Below are 23,138 nucleotides of genomic sequence, written 5' to 3'. Positions count from 1 at the left end.
CTGGCCTGAATAGATAAAACTTGAACTGAGACTTGAAAGATGAGTAGGAGTTAGATAGGCAGTAGCAGAGGGCATTTCTTATAGTAGAAACAGGACATGCAAAGATGAAATCTATATCTGGACCATAGATGCTCTAGTAAAGATAGAGCTAAGAGAGAGGCTATTTTTGTGAAATGATGTCATTTTAGAAAGAAAATGACTTGAGCATATTAGGATTGTTAGAAATACTGTTAAGAAAACAATTTCGATGATGATTTGGGGGTGTATGGCTAGAATCAGACCAATTGGAAGGCTTCTTTTTTGCGGATCCATCTGGGAAGTAATGAAAGTTTGAATTTATAGAGTGTCAGTGAGGATGAAAGGAAGCAACAGATTCTACAAATATTAAGTATGAAATGAATCTGAAAGATGAGAACAAGTAAGGAATCTAAGATGATTTCTAGTTTGGTTTGTTGGTTTTCAAGCAATTTGGAAGAGTATGTATTAGAGGATGGGTATGGGAATAGTTTGGTTTGGACATTTTGACTTTTAACTGCATGGCACTTAAGACAAGTTGAATTTTGAAACATTCAAGCTATATATTTAATCTAAGTGATATTTGTTATTTTAGTAATTATGAGTTAGTAAGCATTTAACTGAATTTCTTTAATTCATATTTGCATTTTATACCCCAGATGTCAGCTTAAGAAGTTGGACCATAGTTTATTCATTCAACAAAAATTCATTGAAATAGAGGTTAGGTACAAGAGATAGAATAGAAACAAAACTTGTCTGACCCTTGTCTCATAAGCTGTTTTTATTTTTATTTTTATTGTTGACTCTATTACAGGTGACCCCCATTCCCGCTCCACTTTGCCTCCCTCCACCTTGCCCCCACCCCTCACCTATGCCTCATAGACTTTTAAATCATAAAAGGGAAAGAAAATCCTCCATGCTAATCATAAAATTACAGGTTTGGCTGGGCTGTGCAAGTGCACAGCTTGGAAGAGTTAATTATAGGTAGGCATGGTGGAGCTGGCCAGTTACAGAAGATGGGACCTGATTTGGGCCTACAAACAGTGGTGGGGTACCTTGACTGTCAGTGCACTCATTGGTGGCTGCATATCCCTCCCTCTGCATGGCCAATGATTGGTATCAGGTCAGTGATGCACAGCTGGAGGGGCTAGCCCTGAGCATGGGCACAGAGGTGGTGGCGGGCACTAGGCTGGTATCTTGCAGTTGTGAAGCTGCAGAATCCCAAGTTGGCTTCCAGCCTTGGAACCCGTGGGGTTGGTGATAGGCTCAGGAGGCTGGAGTGTTACACTTTTGCAGCAGTAGAATTCATGGATGGCTGTGGTGCTGTCTGGCATTGGCCAGGGAAAAGAGCAGGGAAGGACTCAGGTAGCTGGCATTAGTGAGTGCAGATACCTGTGGGGGAAAGTGGACAAGATCTGCAGGTGTTCACAGTGGCCCTCCTGGCTTTTCGCTTCATCAGTGGTAAAATCTACTGAGTTAATCTGCAGAGCTGGTCTCTGAACTATGGTCTCTCCTGCTGTTTGTCTGCTAATAATAACCTCTGCTTTTATTCCTGTTCCTAGCCGGCTAACTACATCTCAGATTTGCTGGTCTGGGTGGGTTGAAACCAAAGTGGGACCTCTGTGCAGTGTCCTGTGAGGCTGGAGAAGCTGGTTATTCACCTCACTCTTCTGGTTAGAGCAACTGTTGCTAGGAAGTTTCTTCTTAGCACTGAACAGTATCAGTTTGGGGGATGGGATGATGCAGGTTAAAAAACATTGTCTTCCTTTTCTTCTTGTATGATTATTTTGTGTTTTTGTTGTTAAAACTTCCTAAGTGGACTCTAGAAGCCTCCCGGAACTGTCCAATCTTTGATCTTTGTGAGGCAACAGGGAAGCTGTGTTTTTCTGCCCACTATGGGCAGTTCTTTTCTCTTTCAGTACTTTAAATATGTTGTTCCATTATCCTCTGGCTTTCACTGTTTTTGATGAAAAGTATGCCATATTTTTTATTCTTTGGTCCCCATTAGGTACACGTTGGCTGTTTTAAAATTCTTTCTCTTTTTTGAAGATTCCTAGCAAGTTGATTTTGATGTGCCTTAAGTAGTGTTCTATTTTATCCTGCCTCCTGACTAAGGTTCCTAAATATAATGATACACTGAATCACCCATTCACCTATGCCCATACTTTGCAGTGCTTCTAACAGTCACCAGTTTCTGTTAGTCCAAAGGGTTTATTTCTCTGGAGTTTAGTTCTTTAGAGTCCTTTGCCTCTATACCTCTCTGATAGCTTTTAACAGGTGTAACTGTGTTTACTTTCAAATGAATAACCAATTACATCATTATCATTTATTAAATAAATCACTCCTTTTCTTCTAAAATTGAAATACTTCCTTTGTCATAGCTTAAGTTCCATAAATGCATGGATTGATTTCTGCCCTCTATTCTCTTGTGTTTTGTCTAGTCCTACATTATTTTCAGTCTATTTTGTTTTCAATATCTTTGTGTGCAGTTTTAGTATTTCTGATGCAAGCCCCTGATACTAATCTTATTCAGAATGTTTTGGTCTATTCATACATAACTGATGAGACTAGAAATTGATATTATCACTTTGAGAACTAAAGAAAATTTTGGTCACCATATTCAGTGTGCCTTCACAATTGCTGGGCCTCATGTAGAAGTCGGAAAATAACTTTCTTCTCATTTTTGTGCCACACTTTGTTACCTGTGTCACAGAGCATTTCTCCTTGGGCCCTGAGTCTCAGTCACTCTTGACCTGCTCTATCTATTCTTAGTACTTACCACCATTTTTAGCCCTTTTAGCAGAGCTGAATCTTGAACCATTCTTTTTACCTTCTCCTACAACTATAATATTCTTTCTAATTTTCTGTTTACTTTTAAAACTATACTTCCCAGACGCTAATGTGATGAGACAGAGAAACAGTGTTATGTATATCAGCAGGTAACAAAAAGTCCTCTTTCACATAGAAAGGAACATGGGCTGCTCCTCAGTAGAAGAGGTAATCAGTTAATCAAGGGGTATTTTCAACCAGAATGGGTTATATTAAAAGGACTGACAATACCTAGTATTGGTGAGGACGTGGAGTACCCAATCTCATACTTTGCTAAGATGTTATACATTGCTGGTGGAAATACAATTTGATATACCTGTTTTGGAAAATTGTTTGACATTATCTCCTAACCCTCAACATACATATGTTCTCTATGTTAACAAGTCTGCTATTGGGTATATATACACAACAGAAAAAATGTGTATGTCTGTCAAAAGATGTGTACAGTTATATTCATAACAATTTTGTGATAGCCCTAAAGTGGAAACAACACACATGTCCATCAACAGTAAAACTGTCATAAATTGTGGTATATTAATCCAGGGAAATACTACCCAGCAATGCAAAAAAGGAATTAATGACAAAGAAAAACAATATGGCTGAATCTCTCTTTGGTTGAAAGAAATCAAACAAAAGATGATACTGTTTATATGAATTTTAAAAATATGTCAAATGTTAAGGAAAAATAATTAAACTATATGAGCTGGGGATAGTTACTGACTGGAAGGGAACATGAGAGAACCTATTTTTGTTTTAGAAATGTTTTGTGTTTTTCATCTTTGTTATGGTTACTCAGGTGCTTGTAGTATTTGTCCAATTTCATCAAGGTGTAACAGGATTTATGCATCTTACTCTGTATAATTCTATCTCAATACAAAAATAGAAATTGATTTTTTTTTAATTTAAAAATTGTTTTCTCTCGTCATCTACCCGCCACCCAGAGCAAACCCCCAACCAATTTTACCTACTCATATGCTAAGTGGAATCATTAAATTTGCCTAACAACTTGGAAAAACTTTATTGATACAGTACTAAGCCTTTTTTAGATTCAGATTTAGTGTATATTTGTTTAGGTTGTTTTCTATATCCTGTAAGTTTTTATAATTTTCTTTAATTATATGCCATTTTTTAATTTAATCTTTGATATTTTTAGTTGTGAACAGACTATCATTCATTATGTTTTTTTTATATATTGCAAATATTAAAGTTATTTTGTACATTTATCTTTTGTCAACTGTCTTTCAAAATTTTTTATTATAAATATTTCAAGTCTGTTTAGTACAGACTCTTAGTTTTTATTTTTTAAAGCAACTGTAGGAAAGGAAACTTGACTTTACCAATATTTACCAATTTATTTTTGATAAATTGAATCATTTGATTTTTCTAATATTGAACCATCCTTGCATTCCTGAAAAAAACGCACTTTGTTATATATGACGCATACTCTTTTTATGTACTAGTAGTAGTGGATTAGGTTTTCTGATACTCAGCAAGTTTGTATTTATGTATAAGTGAAATTAGTTTTTGGGGTTTGTTTTTGTTTACAATGTGTTTTGAATATTATTATCTATAGTTGCTTTTTAACTATTGAATTCATGGGATTTTCAACAAATTTTTGAAAGCTAGTAACTTTTGTTTAAAATGAGAGAATCTTTACTTTTATTTGACTACAGAGAAATAATTTTGGGTAAGTAGTTATTTTTTGTTTAAGCACATAGAACCACAAAGTTTTTTAAAAATGTATTTGCTCTTAATAATTTCTTTCTGAAGTTTTCATCTTTATTTTTTTTTTTCCACAGTCCGTGGTGGATGACTGGATTGAATCATATAAACAAGACAGGGACATCGCACTTCTGGATTTAATCAACTTTTTTATCCAGTGTTCAGGATGTCGAGGTACAGATTGTTGAAGTAAATTATGTACTTTGAGCCTGTCAGTCAATTTATTTCACCTTCTGTTGGTCATACATAATTCATCCTAGAATTATGTGCTAATTTTTTCTGATAAAGAAAATTATTGTTAAATTTTTAAAGGACATTTCATTTTGTTCTGGGTTAGCTTTGCTCCTGTAATATAACAGGTTTCTAAATATTTTGAAATTTTGAAGGAAATCTGAAATTCATTTAATGAATTTATGAATTGAGCTTTTATAATTAAAATTTACTGATATTATTATTGTACCTGTGCTCCATTAGGAACTGTGCTGGTTGCTAAAATTAATTATTTGTATTTTTTTCAGTAGTTTGGTCTTCATTTTATAGATGATGTACTTGAAGCTCAAATAATTTGCTTCAGGTTATGTAAGTACCAGAATCAGGTTTTTTAAGTTGATAGTTGGAAATCCATAGACAGTGTGTTAACGTGAAGTTTTATTTTTATCATATTAATAGATAACTGATAGATAAGTCTTAACAGGTTTAATTCTACTTGGGGAAAATCAGTTGATAGATCCACCATTATTTGCTTTCCAGTAGAGAAAGAGCAGTGATCGTTTATTGAGATCACTAATCATACCGATTTCTAAAGGCTCTCTTATTTTTGTTCAAGTTACAGGCCACCATATTGATGTAAGTAGTTTAATAAATATTTACAGACACCTACTTTGTACTAAGCATTGTTCCTGAGTATAACAGATATTACCAAGAGTCTCTGCCCCCAGTCAGTGTTAGGGGTTGTGTAATTTATATTTTTTTTAATCCTCGCCTGAGAGATGTTTTACTGATTTTAGGGGTGGGGAGTGGAGGTAGAGAGAGAAAGAGAAAGATCGAGGCATTGATCATTTGCCTCCTATATGGTCCCCCAACCCACAGCCTAGGTATGTGCCCTACCAGAAATTGAACCTGCAGCCTTTTGGTGCACAGGACAACACTCCAACCAAGTGAGTCACACCGGCCAGGACAGGGATGTGTAATTTTTAATGGAGGTTTTATTACAAGGAACAAAGAAGGAACTGTACCGATAGTTCAGCGAAGTGCTCAGCGCCATCATAAGAGTAATAAAACTGGTTACTGTTTAATGACTTTCATATATGCACGTGGTGTACTTGTACATTAGCTCATTTAATATTAGTTAACAATTTTATCAGGCAGATGTGATCATTATTTTGTAGATCAGGAAACTGAGAATAAAGGGCTTAGGTAAGTGCTTGGACATCATGCAGTTTGTAAGTTCTAAATTCATGATTCAGAGTAAGGTTTATCTTAATCTGGGATCTATACGCCTTATCCCTGGACACTATGGAAATAACAAGGAGGGGTTCTCGTCCAGCCCAGGCTTTCTGTGAATGTGGGGATATTTATAAGAAAGTGCATCCCATAGGAAGAAGCTGTGGTAAGACTGAGGTTGAGTAAAAGGAAGTTAGTGGGGAGAAGAAAGGCCAAGTTGACATTTTGTGCAAAAATGCCTGAAGACAAGAAAGTATTGCACACTCTAGGACATAAATTGAGTTTGTGGCAGAATCCTAGATCATGGAGATGGGTGAAGAGTTGCACAAGATAAGGCTATTTGATAGTAAGTGTTAATTTTACAGCCTTAAAATGAGCAAGGCAAGGACTGAGTGATGTGCTTTACATGTTTTATCTGATCTATGTAAGTGTCATATTGGTTTGGGTTTTAAAACAACTGTGTTCCTTTTGTAACTCATTCCCATGGTTTAAAAAACTGAAAAAGTATTTTTTGGAAATAAAAAGCAAAGTCTTTACCATATTCTGCCTTCCCATCCACAGTTAACTGCTGTTAACTACTTTGTTATATATCCATCTGTCTCTCTGTCTGTCTGTCTATCTATCTGGTCTATCTAATTTCCATACATAATAAGTAGAAATATACAGGGTGGGGCAAAAGTAGGTTTACAGTTGTGAGTATGCAAAACAGTTTATTCTTCATTCTTTATTAATTATTGTATTATTTTCCATACTCACAACTGTAAAACTACTTTTGTCCTACCTGTATACTCTTTCCTCTAACACAAAAGATACTGGTATATAGAGCGCTTTCTTGGTGGTTGTTATGTTTTGTTTTGTTTTTTAATACAGTATCACAATATTCCTCTGTGTATAGGTACGATAATTTACTTGTCTTCTTTTAGGAGACCATTTTGTTATTTGTAGTCATTTGCTATTATAGACAGTACTGTAATGAGTAATTTTGTTTATACCTTATTTGCTCTATGTGGAAGAATGTAGGTAAATGTACTTGTAATGATATTAGATACATATTGCCAAATATCCTGCTCTAGGAATTGTAGTCAAGTTTGCTCCCATCAGTAATACATGAGAATGCTTACTTCCTCTTAGTCTTTTCAATAAAATGTTTTTATCAAATTTTGGATTAGTTTAATGAATGATTTAAAAATATGTCAGTGTGATTTTTTTTTTAATTGAGGTGAAAGTCACTTAATATACAATTAACCATTTTAAAGTGTACAATTGGTAACATTTAGTGCACTCACAATGTTGTGCAGCACCTCTTTCTGTTATCAGACTTCTTTGTGATAATTATGACCTTAATTTTCTTTATAGTTTTGCCATTATTGGATCTTCTTTAAATAAAGCAGTTTAGTTCTGTGTTTCCTTAGATAACTAACTGTACCTACTCTTTTGTCTTGCTTTTTCTGCTTATTGTTTATAAGTTTCATTTATATTGCCTGTAGCATAGTTTATTTTCATTGATGTAGAGCAGACAATTCTTTCTTTTGGTGAGCTTTCATGAGCATCGTAGAATGATTAGCGGCATCTTTAGCTTCTGTCTATTAGATGCCAGTAGCACTCTCTTCTCTCTCCTCCCACATTCCCCTCCCCAGTTGTGACAGCCAAAAATGTCTGCAGACGTTGCCAAATGTTTCTTGGGGGGCAAAATTGCCATAAATTGAGAACTGCTGTAAAGTATTTATTGTGTCAACATTCAAGCTTATTTATTTATTTATTTATTTATTTATTTATTTATTTATTTAAATTTATTTAAATTTACCTTTATTGTTGAATGTATTACAGATGTCCCCCTTTTTCCCCAATTGATCCCCTCCACAGCACCCCCAGGCCTTGCCCATACATGTCTGTGTCCATGGGTTATGCATATAAGCATGTAAGTTTTTTAGTTAATCTCTCCCTACTCACCCCCGCCTTCCTTCTGAGATCCCTCAGTGTGTTCCATGCTTCTATGTCTCTGTATTTTGTTCATCAGTTTATTTTGTTTATTCCACATAAGAGTGAGATCATGTGGTACTTGTCTTTCTCTGACTGGCTTATTTTGCTTGGCATAATACTCTCCAGTTCCCTCCATGCTGCACTAAAGCGTAAGAGATCCTTTTTTACGGCTGCATAGTATTTTGTGGTGTAAATGTACCACAGCCTTTTTATCCACTCATCTACTGATGGGCACTTGGGCTGTTTGCAGATCTTAGCTATTGTAAATTGCGCTGCTATGAACATAGGGGTATGTAAGTTCTTTCCCATTGGTGTTTTGGGTTTCTTAGAATATATTCCTAGAAGTGGGATCACTGGGTCAAATTGCAGTTCAGTTTTTAATTTTTTGAGGAAACTCCGTACTGTTTTCTATAGTGGCTGCACCAGTTTGCATTCCTACCAGCAGTGTACTAGGGTTCCCTTTTCTCCACATCCTCACCGGCATTTGTCATTTGTTGATTTGTTGATGGCAGCCATTCTGACAGGTGTGAAGTGATTCCTCATTGTGGCTTTAATTTGCATCTCTCTGATCATTAGTGACTTTGAGCATTTTTTCATATGTCCCTAATAATCAAGTGTATTTAAACTTCCTACTCTTGAAGAAAATTGGGTTGTTTCCAGCTTTTGGATCAACAATGTTACTATAAACTGTCTTGTTAATATGGTATCCATGTGCTCAAGATGCTCTAATTTGTAGAGTAAAATTTCTGGATTATAAAAAGATGTCTACGTAATTCCAGTCTGTTTTTTGAAGTGGTTGTAGTAACTTTTTTTTTTAATCCTTGCCCAAGGATATGTTTTTGTTGGTGGTGGTTTTTAAAAATTGATTTTTAGAGAGAGAGGAAGGGGGGAAGACAGAGAAACATCCATTGGTTGCTTCCCGTATGTGCCCCAACTGGGGATCCAACCCAATACCTAGGTATGTGCCATGAGTGGGAATGGAACCCCGCAACCTTTTGTTGTATGAGACAGTGCTCCAACCAACCGAGCAGCCCCACCAGGGCTGTAGTAACTTTTTATATTCCAATCAACGTAAGTGTTGTTGGCCTTTTTAGTTTTACCTTGTTGGGTAGGTTTTAATTTTATTTCCTCCATTACTATTGAAATTAAGTACTATTTCAGATATCATTTGGATTTTCTCTTGCATGAGCTTCTTGAAGTCTTTTAATAATTACTCTTAAGATTTCAGTCTTTTTCTTTACTGATTTGTAGGGTTTTTTTAAATGTTAACATTAATTTTCTTTGTTGATTATATATATTGCAAATACCTTCCATTCTGTACCTTAATTTTTTTCCTTAGTTTATATTATCTTTTAGTAAATTATTCCTGAGGGCAGTGATTTTTGTCATTTTATTCTCTACTATATTCCCAGTACCTTTAAATATTTGTTTAATGAATGAATTGAACATAAGTTCTTAATTCAAGATTAGTAATGTTAGTCTTTCTTCTTTAATTGATTTTTTAAAAACTTTATTTTTATTGTCAACACTGTTACAGATGTCCCCATTTCCCCCCTTTGCCCACCTCTACCTAGCCGCCATCACCTCACTACTGTCTGTGTCTATGGGTTATGCATGTATATTCTTTGGCTAATCTCTTTATCTTTAATCCAGTCCTCCCACTCCTCTGCCCTCTTACAGCTGTCAATCTGTTCCAGGTTCTGTTTTGTTCTTTAGTTTATTCATTAGATTCCACATATATGTGAGATCATGTGGTATTTGTCTTTCTCTGGCTTATTTCACTTACCATAATAATCTCCAGGTCTATCCCTTCTGTTGCAAAAGGTAAGAGATCTTTCTTTTTTACAGCTGCCTAGTATTTTACTGTGTAAATGTACCACAGCTTTTTTATCCACTTATCTACTGATGGGAATTTGGGCTGTTTCCAGATCTAGACTATTGTAAATAATGCTGCTATGAGCATAGGGGTGCTAAAACTGATTCCCTGACAGTCAGGAACAAGACAGGGACATCTGCTTTCACCACTCTTATTTAACATAGTACTGGAAGTCCTAGCCACAATAAACAGATAAGAAGAAATAAAGGGCATTCAAATTGGAAAGGGGGAAGTAAAACTTTTCCCATCTGCAGTTGACATTATTTTGTACATAGAAAACCCTAAAGACTCCACCTAAAAGACTACTTGATGTAATAAATGAATTTGGACAAGTAGCAGGATACAAAATTAATATCCAGAAATTGGTGACATTTTTATACACCAATGATGAACTGTCATAAAGAGAAACTAAGAAAACACTCCCACTCACTATTGTAACAAATACTAAAGTATTTAGGAATAAATTTAACCAAGGAGATGAAAGACCCTGTACTTGGAAAACTATAGGACATTGAAGAAAGAAATTGAGGAAGATACAAATAAGTGGAAAGCATATGTCATGTTCATGGATTGAAAGAATTAACGTCATTAAAATGTCTATACTACTCAAAGCAATCTATAGATTCAAAATAATTCCTGTTAAAATACCGATGGCATATTTCACAGATCTAGACCAAATATTTCAAAAATTTATATGGAACCAGAAAAGACCCTGAATAGCCTCAGCAATCTTGAGATAGAAGAACAAAGTTGGAGGTATCACAGTACCTGATATCAAACTATAATACAGTGAAACCTTGGTTCTCAAACTTAGTTCGTTCAGGAAGGCTATTTGAAAACTGAATCATTTTTCCCCATTAGAAATAACGTAAATTGAATTAATCTGCTCCAGACCCCCAAATGGTTCAGCTTTAACCTTTCTTATATGCAGTATATTTCTAATGTACTGTTTAATCTATAAATAAACACTTTAAAACCAAAAAGGACATGAAATGTAAATGAAAGTTTAACAAAAAGGAAATGTACAGTAAAAATGAAAATTTAATAATAAGCAGCAACAAAAGCAAAAATCCATGAAAATATTCACAGTACAATTTCCTGAGATGTTAACGTGAGGATTAGAGGTCAACTAACTCATACTTGCACATTCTTTCCTTCATTTGTTGGCCTGAGAGACGTGTGACTGATACAACTAGAATCACTTCTGTCTGGAGTGCAGCATTAAGAAATTCCTTTGGGGTTCTTCTACAGGCACTGTTGGACTTTGTCTGAAAATCTATTTAATTTGTCTTTATTTCTTAAAATATATTTGATGGGTATATAATTTAATATTGGCAGTGGTTGTTGTTTTTCCCGGCACATTGAAGACTTTTCACTGTATTCTGGCTTATGTCATTGAAAACTTGGAATAATTGTTCTTCTCTTTTTTAATACTTTTTTCCCTAAAGTTTAAGGTTTTCTCTTTGTTTCTGGTGTTCTGCAGTTTGACTATATTATATTGTAGGTGTCAAATATATTTCTATGGTTTGATGTATTTCATCAGTTATATCTTTAAATATTATTTCTTTTCTCCCTTAGCAACTTAGTTTTGCATACTGTCTTCTATGTACCTTTCTGTATTTTTTAATTTCTGTGCTGCTTTATAATTTTTCCCTTCTTGTTCATCTACTCTTTTTTTCCCCTTTGCCAATCTGTTGCAGTTACTGTTTTCATATCTAGAAATTATAGCTCTAGGACAATAACTATATTTGCTTTTGGCCTTGGGCTATACTAGCACTAACCTCAAAATTTGAAGTCCTAATACTTAGTAAATTTATCTGTTCTTGATATGGATGATGTGTACCCTGTGCAGTCTTGAAAGACTAGTTAATTGGTGCCTGCATATTATGTGCTAATGTGTGACTTTTTTTTTTTTTTTTTGACATTTAGTTCGATGTTTTACTTGCCTTTTGTATTCACAGAGGCAGAAGTATACAGTAGTCCCAACTTATCCACGATTTTGCTTTCTATGGTTTCAGTTACCAATGGTCTAGAAATATTAAATGGAAAATTCTAGAAATAAACAATTGATAAGTGTTAAATTGTACAACACCCTTTTTTTTTTTCAATCCTCCCCTGAGGATATTTTTTCCATTGCTTTTCAGAGAAAATGAGAGGGGAAGGAGGGAGAGAGAGAAACATCAGTGTGAGGGAGAGACATCTTTTGGTTACCCTCCCCCATGCGCCCTGACCAGGGCTGTTGAGCAAGCCTACAACCAAGGTACAAGCCCTTGGCTGGAATTGAACTGAGGGTTGAACCTTCAGTCCGTGAGCTGACGCTTTAACCACTGAGCCAAACTGGCTAGGGCTAAATTGTACAGCATTCTGAGTAGCATGGTGAAATCTCAGTGCCATCCTGCTCCCTTTACCTGGCACGTGAATCATCCCTTTGCCTGGTATATTTACACTGTATACCTTACCTACCTGTTGGTCACTTAGTAGCCACCCAGATTATCAGATTGACTGTCTGTATGGCAATTCTTGTTTTCAAGTGGTCCTTATTTTACTTGATAATGGCCCCAGAATACAAGAGTAGTGATGCTGGCAATTTGGATGCACCAAAGTGAAGCCAAAAAGTGCTTCCTTTAAGTGAAAAGGTGAATACAGTACAGTAAGATATTTTGTGTGTGAGAGAGAGACCATATTCACATAACTGTGAGTATGGTATATTTTTATAACTGTTCTATTTTATTATGTTACTCTTCTTAATCTCTTATTGTGCCTAATTTATAAATTAAACTTTATCATAGGTATGTATATATAGAAAACATTGTATCTATAGGGTTTGGTACCATCTGCAGTTTCAGACATCCACTGAGGGTCTTGGAACATATTCCCCATGAATAAGGGGGTTTACCATATCTGCTTTTCACAAGGAATGTTACAAGTGCAGGCTGCCATCTAGAGACAGGCTCATCACTGGAGATACAATATTCTTTATTTATAAGACATTCTGATAGATTTACAAGTTTTCAAACGTGTGTCTTTATTATAACCTTTGAGGTAATTTTTTCCATATTTACATATACTACCTGGACAGACCACATACATCCCACGGTATTTATTATTAAGCTTTAAGTGCTCATCAAAAGGTAACCAAAGTGTCTGTTTCTACGTTTCCCCCACTCCTCTCCTCAAATCTTGAGAAAAGGCCCTTACATGTAGTCATTGCAATTCTAGGTAACTGTTAAGTCCTACATTTCTGGTATTCGGGTACTGCTTAGTTTTAGTAGCCTCAGCATTTCCTCTCCTTTCCTAACTCAGATTTTTCTCTACTCATTTATCCATACTTATTTTCAGCCTTTCTCCATTTTATTTTGGTTTACAACTTGCTATATGTTACGTAGAGTAAAACAGAAACAAAAATGAGACTGCCAAAAAAGTGTCCTGTTGTATGCTTGGGTTATCTCTAGTCCCATCACCAGATTAGATTTTATTAAGACTCTATAATCCAGTCTTTAAAAGAATATCCATTTAAAAGAAATGGCATTTCACACATTTAAACAGTTATTTAGAAAGCATCTACTGTTTGGAAGGCTCTCTGCTAATTGCTCTTAGGCAATGTATTTGAGCCACACCCAGAGGTTCAGTAATTTTGAGTGAGCCAGAATGTTATAATGTGTCAAAAAAGCTATAAACTTAAAAGGGTCTTCTGTTATATTTGGATAAATTGTTTTGCTACTAAGGAAAGTTCTGTCTGCCTCCAGCCTTCTCTTCTACCTGCTTCTGTATCCAGTTGGAAGAATACAAAGAAGGCTAGGGTTCTGCCCTAGCTGGCATAGATTAGAAGGAGGGATAGAATTGAAAATGATAAGGATAAGGTGAGACAGTTCTCTAAGCCAAGGATGGTTCATACACCTGGGGTAAGACAGTTTGCTGGTTGTCACTTCACTTTTCTCACAAGTGCTTCTTTATTCCCTTAACTCATCCCAGTGGAGATTCTAGGCATTTTGGACAGGAATGTTTAGTGCTGTTATATCTCATCCCCACTGTTCTGAAGGTGGAGTCTATAGGTTTGGGTGATGGGAAAACTACCAGAAGGGCTTTCCCTGGTTCTCGAATATAAGAGGTGACTCGTTTTATTCTCCAAACCCCATTAACCTTGCAACATGCACAGTTAGGAATTTGGCTTTCAGTGGAGCTCAGCTCAGCTAAGGAACTAGAACTTTTAGCTTACCTGCATAATGGGCAGGATAATTATAAAAAAAATAAATACTCAAAGTAAGAGAACCTTATACTAACTGAACATCTTATAATTTTCTACAGGTACAATGCTAAATACTTTATATTTATTACCTCTTTTACTTCTCACATCATCCTTAGTCATTTTTTCAACAAACATTTTTTGAATGCCTCCTAGTGAAGGACTGTTTTAGGCACAGCATTAAACAAATAACATCCCTGCTCTGAAGTGGTATTATCACTATTTTAAAGATTAGAAATCTGGGTTTCATATAGAACAATTGACCTTTCTAGTGCCCCATGGCTTAGTAGCTGGTGTAGTTGAAATTTAAACTCTACTATGTCTGATTCCAAGGACTTAAAACCACTTTCTAGGGTGACTTATTTAGGGTTCTACTTTATGTTGTGATTGCTGTAACCACAATTACAGTCTCTTTTGATTGTGTCACTAATTATGCAAGTGTGTATTCTCTGGCCCTATTTTCATATTTCTTTTCAGTTTCATCTTTTGTGTCCTATAATAGCTGTTAAGAAAAACATAAAATTTTACATTTATGGCAGACTTATGTTGAGCGTTCTTACGCCTGTCTAATGAGTGCTTATTGATACTGACTACACAAATGCTCTAAAGGCAAGATTTAAGAGCAGTCTGTCTTTCAGTTTAGTTTTTAACGTTTTAATTTTTATTTGAAATGTAGTAATATATTCATATAGTTCCAGTTTTGAGAAATACAAAGAGTATGCAATAATATAATGTCTCCATCCCTAAACCTCAACCATATATTTCTCTTTCCCAGAAGTAACCAATTTTGCCAGATATTTGTTTATCTTTCCAGAAATATTTTAATGCATCCACAATCAAATACACACATACACACATATCCTTTTTTTCATGTATGACTATATCCTACAGATCTTTACATATCAATTATGGACAGTTTAATTTTGATAGCTTCATGGATTCTATTGACTTTAAGAGTCAGTAAAGAGTAGTAGTGTTTAGTTGTGGACCCTGTACTCAGACTACCTGCACATAGACTATCTGCTACTGGGAAATCCTTTTTGTAAGTTGCTAAATCTCTAGGTGCCTCAATTTTCTCATCTGCAAAATGCCTAGCAGATAGTGAACACCCAAAATTAGCTGCCACCACCATCGTCATCATCACCACTCCTTTAATCAGATTTTTATTTATGGGTATATGGACTTTTTTTTTTCCTAATATTACAAACAGTGCTTCAGGAAATAACCTTCTACATTTATTATTTTACATATGTGTGAGTTTAGGGATGCTTTGCAACAAGTACATTATCAAGGCCAAAGGGTATGTTGTAAATGTTTAATTTAGACATTCTCCAAATTGCATGCCATAGAGATTGTATCAAGTTACCCTCTCACCAGCAGTTTGACATAATTTAAATAATCAAGAATTTGATGGTAGCTTTCTGATGTTACTTCTATTTCTGGAATTATTCATAGTTATAAATGATAATTTTGAAAGTTTTTCTTTTACCTTTGTTAGAAGTACAATCTTGTCAGGAGTGCCTGCTCAGACAACTCTTTAAAAAATAAATATATATATATGTTGGTAGTTTTATTGCAGGATTCTCACAGATAACTTGTTAGTGTTTAGAGAAAGAAAGATAATCCCCCCATTCTTTATTTCCATATATTTATGTTTCCATGAATTTGAATTATTTCAGATTTTTTATGTATCTTTATTATTCATAATATTAGGATAATCTTTCTTAGAAATATGTATCCTTATCCACTCATCTATTGATGGGCACTTGGACTGTTTCCAGATCTTAGCTATTGTAAATAATGCTGTAATGAACATAGAGGTGCATATATTCTTTCTGATTGGTGTTTCGGGTTTCTTAGAATATATTCCTAGAAGTGGGATTACTGGGTCAAATGGCAGTTCCATATTTAAATTTTTTGAGGAATCTCCATACTGTTTTCTATAGTGGCTGCGCCCGTCTGCATTGCCACCAACAGTGTACTGGGTTCCCTTTTCTCCACATCCTCGCCAGCATTTGTCATTTGTTGATTTGTTGATGGTTGTCATTCTGACAGGTGTGAGGTGATATCTCATTATGGCTTTATTTTTTAATTTTTTTTTATTTTTTTACATAGATCTTATTTGTTTAATTTGAATTCCTTCATTATTGACATCTTACATTTTTTCATATCTTTATTAGGTATTTATGAATGCAGTATATTTGTGGGGTTAAATTATCTTATCAAAATTAACTACAACCTACTTCTATGAATTTTCTTTACTACTTACTCATGCTTAATTTATTTTATTTTATTTTTTAATTTTTTAATTTTATTATTGTTTAATATATTACAGATGTCCCTTTTTCTCCCCAGTGACCCATTCCACCCTGTTCCTTCCCCCTCCCCAGTCCCTCTCCCCACCATTGTCCATGTCCTTGGGTTGTGTATATATGCACATAAATTCTTTGGTTACTCTCTCCCCCTCCACCTTAATTTGCATTTCTCTGATGATTAGTGACTTTGAGCATTTTTTCTGTGTCTACTTTGGAGAACTATTTATTTTGGTCCTTTGTCCATTTTTTAATTGGATTGTTTGTCTTCCTTTTGTTAAGTTGTATGAGTTCCTTATATATTTTGGATATTAACCCCTTATCAAATGTTTCATTGGCAAATATGTTCTTACATGCAGTTGGTTCCCTTTTTATTTTGTTGGTGGTTTCATTTGCTGTGCAGAAGCAATTTTAATGTAGTCCCATTTGTTTATTTTCTCCTTTGTTTCCCTTGCCTTCAGAGATGTATCAGCAAACGTATTGCTAAAAGAGATGTCTGAGATTTTGCTGCCTGTGGTTTCACACCATGGAACACTATGCAGCTTTGAAAAAGAAGGACCTTTTACCCTTTGAGATAGCATGAAGGGACATGGAGAGAGTATTATGCTAAGCAAAATAAGCCAGTCAGAGAAAGACATGTATCACATGATCTCACTTATATGTGGAATCTAATGTACAAAATAAACTGATGAACAAAGTAGATCCAGAGACATAGAAGCATGGAACAGACTAATGAATCTCAGAGGGAAGCCAGGGGTGGGTGGGAATAGATTAACCAAAGAACTTACATGCATATGTGCATAAACAATAGACATAGACAATAGTATGGTGAAGGCCTGGGGCGGAGGTGGAGTAGAAGGGGTCAATGGGGAATAAAGGGGTCAATGGGGAATAAATTACATCTGTAATACTTTCAACAATAGAGATAATTTTTTTAAAAAAAGAAATATGCATTACCCGGCCGGGCGTGGCTCAGCGGTTGAACGTCAACCTAGGGTCCAGGCAATCAGGGTTCAATTCCCGGTCAGGACACATTCCCAGGTTGCGGGCTCAATCCCCAGTTGAGGGCGTGCAAGAGGCAGCCGATCAATGACTCTCTCATCATTGATGTGTCTATCTCTCTCTCCCTCTCCTTTCTTATCTCTGAAATCAATAAAGATATTTAAAAAAAAGAAAAAAGAAATATGCATCAAGAACCAAGAGTGTGATGGTGATCTGAGATTAGGTTTTCATTTTATTTTGAGGAGTAGTCTTGAGTTACAGCAAAATTTCTTTATTTGTCAAAGAAAGTTTAAGAGAAAGAAAGAAAAACTTAAGGTGTCAGGCATTTTTTCAAGGAATTGGGGGGAATACAAAGATAAGTTCTGATCTCTGCCATACTTAGCTCTAGTGGGTGAGCTAGTTGGGAGCCATTTCTAGGTTAGAGAATGTAAAAATGGACAAAGAAGAATGTTGTTAGAATTTTGGACATTACCTGAACCATTCAGGTAAATGACTAAAAGTGAAGGAAATAAAAATAAGTCATCATAGAACACAGTACAAAGACATAGTGCTGTGGAAACCAATATAATGAGCAAATGCTTTAAATAGAATAGTGTATTACCAAGGAAAGGCTATCTGATGTAGCAATTAGGAGGTAATTGGTGTGAGAAAGTAATTTCAGTAGAGCTCTGGCACCCAACTGGAGAAGAATGAACAGTTGGAAAGTAAATAGGCTATTCTTTGGAATAGTCATTAAGGCAAGAGAAAGATTTTCTTTAAAAAAAAAAAAAATCTCAGTAACAAACTTTTGTTTCAAAATTACAGCTTTAAATATCTAATTTTATTTTATCAGTAATTTTTACTTGTATATGGTAGTCACCTTTAAAGGTGCTAAGCTTGTGGTGGTGGTTTTTACATTTATTTTAATAGTAGTTATTGTTTGGTTGCCTTTCATTTTATAACATTAATGTAGCAAAATAGTCCTCTCTTTATGAACTAAAATAGCTTATCCATTGAAATTATAGTTAAGACTCCACTCACCGTATATGAAAACTGCCATATCAATCATGGAAATAGAATAGAGCATTATTTGCACTGGAAGTATTTTAATAATTATATAGGTAACTTACTACTAAAATATTAATTAGCGTTGTTTTTTTGTTTGTTTATTATAAGCCAAATGAGTTATATCATTTATTCAAAACAGTTTTATTTAGTATTTCACCTTAGCAGATTTCTCCCAACCAAACACACCACTTTTTGAAATCTGTAGAAACAGTTAACTGATCTTTATTCGTCAGTCATAAGTTACAGTAAAATACAATGAAATCAATTTAGGAGAGTCTCCCATATGTATATTGTATATGCAGCATTCTCTGATATCATCTGGCAGTTATACTTTACCCATAATTCTCTTCTGCTTCAGAAGAGACCTGATTCTGCCTTCAGATTTCAGGGCTCAAGATTTCTTGTCTTTGTTTTTCATTGAATTTATTGGGTTAACATTGGTTAATACCTTTTTCTTGTTGTGTTTTTAAATCAACTTTACCAAGATACAATTTTCATACATTAAAATTAACAAGTTTAAGTGTCCAGATTGATGATTTTTGACAAATGTATACAACCATGTAATGATACTCCAGTCAAAATATATTTCTACCTCCTAAAGAACAACTAAATCTTCCCATGTTTAATAACCTAAAAATCTAATTTTACTTCATCTTGTTTAGTATTTAGGAATATAATTTTACTTATCAGGAGTGCCTTGAAAATAACCCCTGAAATTACAGGCTTTTTATCTACAGGAATCCCTTTCTGATTGACAAAATAGTTCATGACTCAAACAAAGTTAAATACAGTTGACCCTTGAAGGACACAGGTCTACTTATACATGGATTTTCCCCAAAAAAAACACATAGTCAGCTGTCTGTATTTCAGGATTTCATCTCTACGAATTCAACCAATTGCATGTTGAAAACAATATATTTGATTTTCTGTTGGTAATTAGAGGACGTTCCTGAAAACAATACTGCATGGATAGCAAAGGATGCCTATAAGTTACATTTTTGGGGACTCAAAAGTTATACATGGATTTTTTTTCTGAGCGAGGGGCTGGAGCCTCAAACCCCTGCATTGTTCAAGGTCAACTGTATAAACAATTTCATTTACTTTCAGTGATTTTAAGAATGTCTGACACAAAGTAACTTTTACTTGAGATAATTTATAATTAGCAATTTAATGTGTTTTCTGTTTAATTTTTTTAAATTGTCTGGAAAAAAAGGCTGTTTATAGAGCATAGACAATACTGTTGAACACTGTCTATAGTACTGTTTTGGCATAAAGAAATAAAACCACAATATAAAAGTTTCTCATTTTTTTTAGGAAATTGCATGTTCTGGAGTGTGGAGGAACTTTTTTAAAAATATATTTTAATTGATTTCAGAGAGGAAGGGAGGTGGAGAGAGAGAGAAAGACAATGATGAGAGAACCATTGATAGGCTGCTTCCTGCACGCCCCCTACTGGGGATCGAGTCTGAAACCTGGGCATGTGTCCTGAACGGAATCGTGCTGGGATCTAGTTCCTCCTGGATCGTAGGTTGATGCTCAACTGCTGAGCCACACTGGTTGGGCTTAAAAACCCGAACTTCCCAACCTAGACGCTGTCATCCCTACAGCTGGATATAGGAAATACCTGTTAGTGGTACTTAAACGCATCCTGAAAATGAATGAGAGAGCTATGCAGTGTGGGGCAAAAGTAGGTTTACAGTTTTGAGTACTTGAAACACAGAGTTTATTCTTGTATTATTATTTTCCATACAAATAACCTATTTTTGCCCCATCCTGTATATCAAGTAATTAAAACGTGTTTAAAAATGGTTTTGATTAAAGGAGGGCAGACATCATTTTTCTCATTTTGCAGATTAGTAAAAATTAAGTCAAATCAAGTTTAATGTGCCATTGTAATTTATGTTGGGCCTGTGAATTAAGACCATATTTTGATGACTTTTAGTTGCTCTTTGGCTCCATGCTCTTTCCTGTAAGAGTACAGTACATTTCAGAGACTCTTCCTCACATTCCTTAATATGATTTGAATTGGAGCTGGTAATTGCTGGCAAGGAGCCTGATAGAGGTTATAAAGTAATTATTTTCTTACTGACTCACTGAGTTTTTAACTTGAATGTTTTACATTTATACAGTTGAAATTGCACATCGTTTAATTATTAGGCCAGAGTTCTTTGTCTTCAAAGTTGATTTTAAACCTCATTTTAATTTTTTTTAATTATGGTAATTTTTAACCCAAAAACCCATCATTATTATAAGAGTAACAATATTTATATAGTCATGTTTGATATAAAAATAAAGTAGCTAAAACTAGTATGAAAGAATGAGATGACTAGCAGGTTAACATTTTTTTGTTGTTTGATATTTATGTAGAAGTTACTGAGCAATTTTTCATGAAAAGTTCAGAAAAAAAAATTTAACTGTTGAAGTGTGTTGTTAGATTAAGGGATATTTCATTTTTAATTTATAGAAGGATATTCTGGTGATAAAAATTATCAGAGCCATGAAGGGAGATAACACTCTATAGTTGGATGTTATTCAGACTTAGGCAGCCAGCTGTATGTCTGGATAGAGCCAGTATATATCTAGGTCCATTTTTAGGGCCCTCCCTACAATATAAATTTGTTGTTTTATGTCTTTGTCATTTTCTTTTCCAATACTCCTCTCATTATTTTTTCTAATACTTATCTAATTCACAGAATATTCAGTTTCTAAAAAATATCTAAAGAACTTTTTAGTTCTTAAATAAGAGATTTTTTTTTTTTTTTTTTTTGGTATAGATAGGAGTTTGGTGGAGGAAAGAAAAACCCAAGCATATAAAACTTTCCAAACAACAGTCAGATCAAATTTAATTTTAGCATGGAATAGAAAAAGATTAACTGTAAAATCTGTTGTTCCACAGGTACTGTGAGAATAGAGATGTTTCGAAATATGCAGAATGCAGAAATCATCAGAAAAATGACTGAAGAATTTGATGAGGTATAGCATTTCAATATTTATACAAATGGCCTACTTATACTTTTAAATGGTGAATATGTTGATTATTTTAAGTTTTGTTTTGATTTAGTATTTAGTGTAAATGAAGATATACTATTTTCTCATGTATATGATTATCCATGCTACTAATTCCAAAATTAATGACCTCTAGGGATTTGGTTACATTGCATGGAGGTAGCACTAAATGATAACCAATATGGATAAGAAAATTAGTGGTATGAAATAGAAGTTGATTCTTGACATTCATTCTTGAAGACCATGTAAAATTCCCGAATTTATAAATGCATCACCAACAGTTTCCTATTCTGTGGAATGCTAGTCCTATTAAATGCTTTAAAGGAAAAGGATTTGAAGGACAAAGAAGTGTGAGCAGATTGCACATTATATCTTACACATTGTCAAAGAAAAAGATCTTTTTAAAGTTCTTAAGAATTCTATTGGAGAAAAACCTGCTAAACTTTATTCCAAAATTCCCAAAATTATTTTATTTGGATCTTAGCCACCCCTACCACCTCCCCCACCCACCTACGTGTGTGTGTGTGTGTGTGTGTGTGTCTATAAAACTTAAGCATATATTAGGGACACTCTGAGAATATTGTGACTTATAATACATGTTTTCTTTGCTAATCTTCACAAATTAATCATGCTGAACTCATTTTTATTTTCACTGAAATATTCTCTCAAGTAGTTTTATACAGATTATATGCTGAAACAGCTACACAGTTTTATTTCTGTATTATATTTATAGTTAACTCAATTTATGCCATGCTTTAGTCCACTATTCCAATTTTAACATTATGCTTTTTGATTTAAGTAAGAATTCTATTTTCCAGTAGATGTTCCTTTTTCTTGACTTTCAACACTAGCAAGAAAGATTGATTTTCTTCTAGTTCTACTCAGTAATAATAGTAGTAGTACAATTTTTAATTTAAAGATGTACTATTAACATACTCAAATACACATTGCACAATAAATGTCTTTCTCATCAGGTATTCTCCTTTACTCTAGCAGCACACGCCAAAACATTTTCATGTGCATATTTACATAAGCATTCTGTCAGTGTTTGTGAGAGTATTTAGTCACATTCTGTGGGAAGTAGGAGAGATCTTACATTGTGATCCAAGCATATATATATATATATATATACACACACACACACACACACACACACACACACATATCCATATCCATAATTGCTTGTCTTCATTTCTGTAATCCAGAAAGGATTTGAAATGCCAAAGGACTTTTTGCAATTTAATCAGTGGCAAAACCTGGCCTCAACTAACATGAGACTATTTAAAATTCGTATTTATCTCAGTCAGTGAAAATATCTGTATGTATTTCAGATGAAATATTAGTGGTCTTGATTTTAGGAGACTGACCCAGATTATTTTGGGGTATATGATGGAATATAAGCTGTATGTACTGTATTAACTTCTGTAACTAAAAATCTATATTCTGAAATACTTCTGTAGGATCAGTTTTCCTAAAAAATATTTTGTTGTTGTTACTTCATGAGTTTATATATGGCAAATAGAAGATAAGGAAGCCAGATTAAAATGCAAGTGGTGGATTTACTGACCAGCTACTGAACTAACTACCATGCCAGACTTGAAATATAGGTGATGCAGGTTACAGATTTAACCCTTTGCTGTTGTTTGTCTACTCTCAGCCACCA

General features: G+C 34.5%; 1 protein-coding gene across 1 annotated transcript in view; it reads left to right on the top strand.

Moving 5' to 3' along the window:
- STAG1 (STAG1 cohesin complex component) overlaps positions 1-23,138 on the top strand; it is a 269,636-nt gene that overhangs the window by 107,541 nt on the left and 138,957 nt on the right. Inside the window, exons 5-6 of the mRNA XM_016224325.2 lie at positions 4,644-4,740; positions 21,366-21,442. Of these exons, the coding sequence (XP_016079811.1) occupies positions 4,644-4,740; positions 21,366-21,442 (174 nt within the window). The remainder of the gene's footprint in view (positions 1-4,643; positions 4,741-21,365; positions 21,443-23,138) is intronic.

The sequence above is a fragment of the Miniopterus natalensis genome, chromosome 15, assembly GCF_054644295.1.
Source record: "Miniopterus natalensis isolate mMinNat1 chromosome 15, mMinNat1.hap1, whole genome shotgun sequence".
In the NCBI taxonomy this organism is placed as follows: Eukaryota; Metazoa; Chordata; class Mammalia; order Chiroptera; family Miniopteridae; genus Miniopterus; species Miniopterus natalensis.
Note: the sequence above shows the minus strand (reverse complement) of the source record. Positions and strands in the feature narration are given on the sequence as shown.